At 52.6% G+C, this 6,465-nt stretch overlaps 2 protein-coding genes across 2 annotated transcripts; one reads left to right on the plus strand and one right to left on the minus strand.

Moving 5' to 3' along the window:
• Positions 1-592: 592 nt before the first annotated feature.
• On the plus strand, positions 593-2,611 carry LOC123663588. Its single transcript, XM_045598256.1, has one exon. It carries the CDS (start codon positions 593-595, stop codon positions 2,609-2,611), a length of 2,019 nt encoding a protein of 672 aa, XP_045454212.1.
• A 937-nt stretch (positions 2,612-3,548) lies between these two features.
• LOC123663589 lies at positions 3,549-6,465 on the minus strand. The gene is made up of 2 exons (XM_045598257.1): positions 6,129-6,465; positions 3,549-3,658 (listed from the first exon to the last, which is right to left on the minus strand). Exons 1-2 carry the CDS (start codon positions 6,463-6,465, stop codon positions 3,549-3,551), a joined length of 447 nt encoding a protein of 148 aa, XP_045454213.1.

The raw sequence follows: 6,465 nt of genomic DNA on the forward strand, positions 1-6,465 counted from the left end.
CGCGGAAGAGGGGTCAACTGTATCAAATCGCAGAAAACTCCTCTCCGCGGTCGACTTCACTCCATCAAGTCTCCACGGCGACCATAATTATATCTACAATGATACTTTTATTTTAAATTTGTATATTACACTAAATATTTTCTCTTTTTTTACCAATTAATCTCATTATCACTAGCCGGAGCGTCCCCTTTACCACTCATTACCCTTATACACTCATTTTTTTTTTTTTTTTTTTATATTTTTCACCCCATCTAAATAAAAACCCCAATTGTAAAGCAATTTATTTAAAAAAAAAAAAAAAACCTAACCTAACCTAACCTAACCTAACCTAACCTAACCTAACCTAACCTAACCTAACCTAACCTAACCTAACCTAACCTAACCTAACCTAACCTAACCTAACCTAACCTAACCTAACCTAACCTAACCTAACCTAACCTAACCTAACCTAACCTAACCTAACCTAACCTAACCTAACCTAACCTAACCTAACCTAACCTAACCTAACCTAACCTACAGACCCATAGGACTTTTACCTGTCTTCGGAAAGGCTCTCGAGAAGCTTTTCGTTCGTCGCGTCACGTTTGCCGCGATGAAAACGGACAAGCTGAACGAGAACCAATTCGGATTCAGGCCACTGACCAGCACTACGGCCGCCCTCAAGGCGGCCATCGACAGAATCAGACAAAACAAGACAGACGGACTCATGACTCTGGCGGTGTCCTTAGACATTAAGGCCGCCTTCGACAATGCCTGGTGGCCCGCCCTCTTCCACAGACTGAGACTCATCGACTGCCCCTCTAATATATACGGACTTATTCACAACTACACAACGGACAGGACAGTCACTCTGGACCACGCCGGCTGTAGAGTGTCCAAGACTATGACCAAAGGCTGTATACAGGGATCCGCCTGCGGCCCTATCCTGTGGAACATCATCCTCGATGAGCTCCTGGAACTCGATTTACCCTCTGGGTGTCGACTACAGGCCTTCGCGGATGATGTTCTACTCGTCGCGGCTGCCGGGGATTTGGCTACACTGCAGAACAACACTAATCACGCACTACACACGATCGTGAGCTGGGGAAAGGGGGTCAAGCTCACGTTCAGCCCAACAAAAACACAAGCCATCGCCTTCAGCGACAAGGCAAGACACGCACACATACACATCGACTCTCACGCACTACACTTCCAGGATGATATCAAATTACTTGGCATCATCCTGGACTCAAAGCTACTATTCAATAAACACGTCACACACGTCATCAACAAGGCCACCCGCATCTTTAACAAACTGATTATGTACTGCAGACCCACCTGGGGTGCCCACCCGGAGAACATCCGTACCATATACCTCCAAGTTATCCAACCTATTATCACATACGCCGCCGGCATATGGGGCCATGTCGCCAAGAAGAAATATATAAGACAAAAACTCCTCAGTCTACAGAGAGGATTTGCCATCCGGGCCATTAAGGCCTTCCGCACCGTGTCCACAGTTGCCGCCATAACTCTGGCGCGCTTCACTCCACTGGACCTCAAAGTCATCGAGGTCCGGCGAATCGAAATGGCTCGACTTACGGGCAAAAGCGACTTTCTTCCTGGCGACATCCCCCTAGAACGACACATCCCTCCCCATCGACTCCTACACCCAGCCGACAGAATCACCATTCAACCCAAATTTTTCAACTCGCAACCCGAACTATCTGAACATCTCTCTTCCCTCCCACATCCCATCGTTACCATCTACACTGATGGCAGCAAATTGGAAGACGACACAGTCGGAGCAGCCTTTGTCTGCTTCGAAAGTGAAAATAATATGCCGACCATCCGCAAATTCAAGCTTCACAACTGCTGCTCAGTCTTCCAAGCTGAATTATTCGCTATCCTCCAAGCCGCCGGGTGGGCCTCCCGGAAAAACTACACTCACACCCTCATTCTGTCAGACTCCAGATCCGCCATCCAAGCCACTCAGAACCGCAGTAACACGCACCCACTAGTCTCTAAAATACACAACACCATACACACACACACCGGCTATATCGACTTTGCCTGGGTCAAAAGCCATGCAGATATAGCCGGGAACCAAATTGCGGACACGATGGCGAAGCTAGCGACCAGGGCTCACAAAGCCCCGGACTACCACTATTACCCTATCAGCCACATAAAGCGACTTGCGAAGGACGACAGCTACTCCGCATGGAACCGGTGGTATAACAACGAAATAACCGGCAGATACACACACACACACCTCCCCACAATCGACGACGTCCACACTCTCTTCAGACACACCGACATTACGTTCACACTTACACAGACACTCACAGGACACGCCTACAACCTCACATACTTGCACAGATTCAAACTCACCGAGTTCGAGGTCTGCCCCTGCGATGGTGTCTCTCGGCAAACCCTCGAACATCTTTTACAGTTTTGCCCCAGATTCGCCAGAAACAGACACGAACATGAGGCGGTCTGCCGTTACCTCGGATTCTCTCCGTACAAGATAACTGATCTCATTAAAAACGAACACTGCATCCAGTCCTTTGCCAGGTTGGCGAACTCGATTCTGAGCGTCCTCAAGGACTTTAATAACCCTTGTACTACTTGACATTCCTTTCTTTTTTTTTTTTTACATTACATGTGCACTTTTTCTTTTATTCTTATTGTACATAGCACCATTTTTAACTGTAACTCTCTAAATTAATTAATGTAACTCTCTAATTTTGTGACTGTGAGACATCCCGCTCTTGCTGCAGACTGATTATATATTTAAAAAAAAAAAAAAAAAAAAAAAAAAAAAAAAAAAAAAAAAAAAAAAAAAAAAAAAAAAAAATACATATATATATAATAAAACAAATAAAAAATGATTATACATATTGATATATATTACAAAAAAAAAAAAAAAAAAAAAAAAAAAAAAAAAAAAAAAAAAAAAAAAAAAAAAAAATACCTTACATCGTTGTCTCATATATAAATGTAACATTATTGTACAAAATGCTGATTGTTGTAAACTATTATTATTTTACCCATGATATTAACTATTCGTACTAATTGTTAAAGACTTATTTTATTATTACTATTCTTCTTGCTATGTTAATGTAACATAATTGTACATAATGTTGATTGTTGTAAATCACCATAATTTTATTATCATCCTAAGAATTGTCCTAAGAATTGTCTAATTTATATAACGTACATCTCATGTTAGATTAAGTATATCTACTACACTTTTACAATTTCATCTCCACCTAAATGTACTCATGATACCAACTAATTGTACCATTTATATAAGACTATCATATTATCATTATTACTTTCTTGCCATGTTATTCCATGAAAAACTTTATTCCATTTCTGCTAAATATAAAAAAAAAAAAAAAAAAAAAAAAAAAAAAAAAAAAATTACATCTACTATTTCTTTACACCACTGTCTATTTAATTGTTAATGTGCGGCTAACTATTTGTATAAATATGTTGACAGGAGCAGACACCTCAGAAATCTCTAATATAAACTGACACCCTGCTCCTGTCAGCTAATGCAACAATCAACATCCCTCATCATTATCTTCATTGGTACGGAGGCAGAGGAAAATTGTATCAAATCGCAATCTCTCTGCCTCCAACCAATTTTCTACTTCAACTAGCCTCTTTCCGGCTAATCAATCATCGTAATTATCATTACAAAAGCGACAATAAACACCATACTGTGTACCAAATTTATTTAAAAAAAAAAACCTAACCTAACCTAACCTTTTTTTTTTTTTTTTTTTTTAACGTGGGGAAAATCCGTCATGGACACCCTCCGGTAGGGGGGGCTCGGAGGGGATTCAGACTCTTACTGAATAAAAACCGCCACGTGTGTTCTGCCGTGCGCCTATGTGGCGGGATCACAAGGACGCTTGTCAGCTCATTCGCAACCCCGCCGGCGCTTGCCCTTTCGGGCCCACCGCGGTGCAAAGCACCTCGGAGGACGCAGTCGAACACGAAGCGCGCCCTCCCCTCCTTGGGGGGACCGTGCAAGTCGGACGACGAATCCCCCGACCCATCGCCCGCGTGGCCCCCCCCGCGGGCAGGGGGACACCCCCCGCCCGCATCGCGCCTGTGGGTACAATCCCGCGCCGCCCCGGCGCCCCAGGCCTAGCCCGGCGACTCGGCTCGCCAGGCACCTAGCCCGAGGCGGACAATGTCAGCCCGACGAAGCCGACAAAGGCCAGGGTGGCCGCAGTCAAGGCCCTCTAGCCGACCGCAGCCTCGGCGCGAGAGAGCGCCCCCGCACGCCTTAGGGCGGGCGAGCGAACCCGCCCACCCCACTCCCCGCACCGCGTCGCAGTGCCATACCCTCACCGACGGCAACCTACGTGCCACCCCGCACCGCGCACGACCTCCGAACTGAAAGACGGGCTTTCCGGGCCCCCTTCTCGGAGCGAGGAACGAGTCGGCAAGACCGTCAGTCCGCAAGACCCGCCCCCGGTGATCCAAGTCCGAGACCCGTCCCGTCCCGGGCCGAAAGACGAGCCGCAGACCCCCATAAGTCCGCAAACCCACCCCCGGTGATCCGGGACCGAGACCCGACCCCGGCCCCGGAGTTAATCCAGGACCGAGACCCGCCCCTGGAGCGGAAGACAACGTTTCCGGTGATCCAGGACCAGCCCAGAGGACCTTCCCTTCCTTAGGAGCGCGCCCAACGGCCTCGACACCCCTATGCGCTTTCGCGCCTCCCGGAGCGCGACCCAAAGGCCCCGGCACTCCAAACGCGCCTACGCACGTCCTCCTCGCGCCGCGTCGCAGCGCCAAACCCTCACCGACGGCAACCTACGTGCCACCCCGCACCGCGCACGACCTCTGAACCGAAAGACGGGCTTACCGAGTCCCATTCTCGGAGCGAGGAACGAGTCGGCAAGACCGTCAGTCCGCAAGACCCGCCCCCGGTGATCCGAGTCCGAGACCCGTCCCGTCCCGGGCCGAAAGACGAGTCGCAGACCCCCATAAGTCCGCAAACCCGCCCCCGGTGATCCGGGACCGAGACCCGACCCCGGCCCCGGAGTTAATCCAGGACCGAGACCCGCCCCTGGAGCGAAAGACAACGCTTCCGGTGATCCAGGACCAGCCCAGAGGACCTGCCCTTCCTTAGGAGCGTGCCACACGGCCTCGACACCCCTATGCGCTTTCGCGCCTCCCGAAGCGCGACCCAAAAGCCCCGGCACTTCAATGCGCTTTCGCGCCCTCCTCCCTGGTTTTGGTCCGCGGGGGTCCGAGGACCCCTACCGCCCGCGTCTCGCAGGCGGCACTCCCCTATCCGCCACCCGGGGGACGCGCCCAGGTAGAAGACCAGGAACTCCTCCCAGACCTAGGTCTGGGGCCTGGGAACCTTTTTTTTTTTTTTTTTTTTTTTACGCTGGAAAATGCATTTACGCACCCCCGTCACCCGAAGGCGACGGAAGTCTGAGACTCCCGGCGGGGAGTGCAATGCCGGACTACTCAGTAAAAACCAGCGGTGCCCTCGTCGTCCTGGTGGGGCGCCACGGGACCACTAAAAGTATTCGCCATGACGCCCCGGACGGTGGGCCTGCCTGCGGGTGCAGGGCAGGCCGCCTCCGGTTGTAGAGCGCTCCCGGGCACCGAGAGCGCTCCCTCATCGCCGCAGGGAGAAGAGGGGCACGCGGAGCGCCCCCGCGCCGAGCCCGATGCAGAGGACGGAGGAGCGCGCCGCCACGCCTCCCCCCCCGCACCACACCCACCGCGGAAGCACCCCGCGCGCCCCCCCCCCCCCCGCGACTTGCGGGAAGGAGAGGGGCGCGCGGAGCGCCCCCGCGCCAAGCACGATGCGGAGGGAAGGGGAGCGGCCCAGCGACGCCTCCCCCCCCACACCGCGCCCGCCACGAGGGCGCCCCGCGCGCCCCCCTCCCCCCCGCGACTTGCGAGGAGGAGAGGGGCGCCGGCTGCGCCCCCGCGTCAAGCACGATGCGGAGGGTGGAGGAGCGCGTAGCGACGCCTCCTCCGTCCCGCCGGTCGCCTCCTTCGTAGCGCGTCGGCGTGAGCGTCGGCTTCGCGCTCACGCTCCGCAGCCTCCTTCAGCGAAATAACTTCTTCGCAGAAGGAGGCCACGGCCGACCAGGACCTCGCGCTGCCGAGCATGGAGCGGACCACGCTCGACAGCGCGAGGTCTCCGCCGATGACCGCCACGAGGGCCCTCCGCTGAGGGTCCCAGGCGGCGCACTCTTCTAGCGTGTGGCGCGCCGTGTCAATCGGAGCACCGCACTCGTGACAGGCAGGGGTGGCTTCCCTCCTCGCGATCTGGTGCAGGTACTTACCAAAGCAACCATGCCCGGTAAGTACCTGCGTCAGGCGGAAGGTCAGCACCCCGTGCCGCCTTTGGACCCAGCGACTTAAGTGTGGACGTATCGCGTCCACCGTCACCGTGCCCGCCGCCGGAGACCCCAGGCTCTCCTCCCACTTGATCAT

The sequence above is a fragment of the Melitaea cinxia genome, chromosome 20 (assembly GCF_905220565.1).
Source record: "Melitaea cinxia chromosome 20, ilMelCinx1.1, whole genome shotgun sequence".
Taxonomy (NCBI): Eukaryota; Metazoa; Arthropoda; class Insecta; order Lepidoptera; family Nymphalidae; genus Melitaea; species Melitaea cinxia.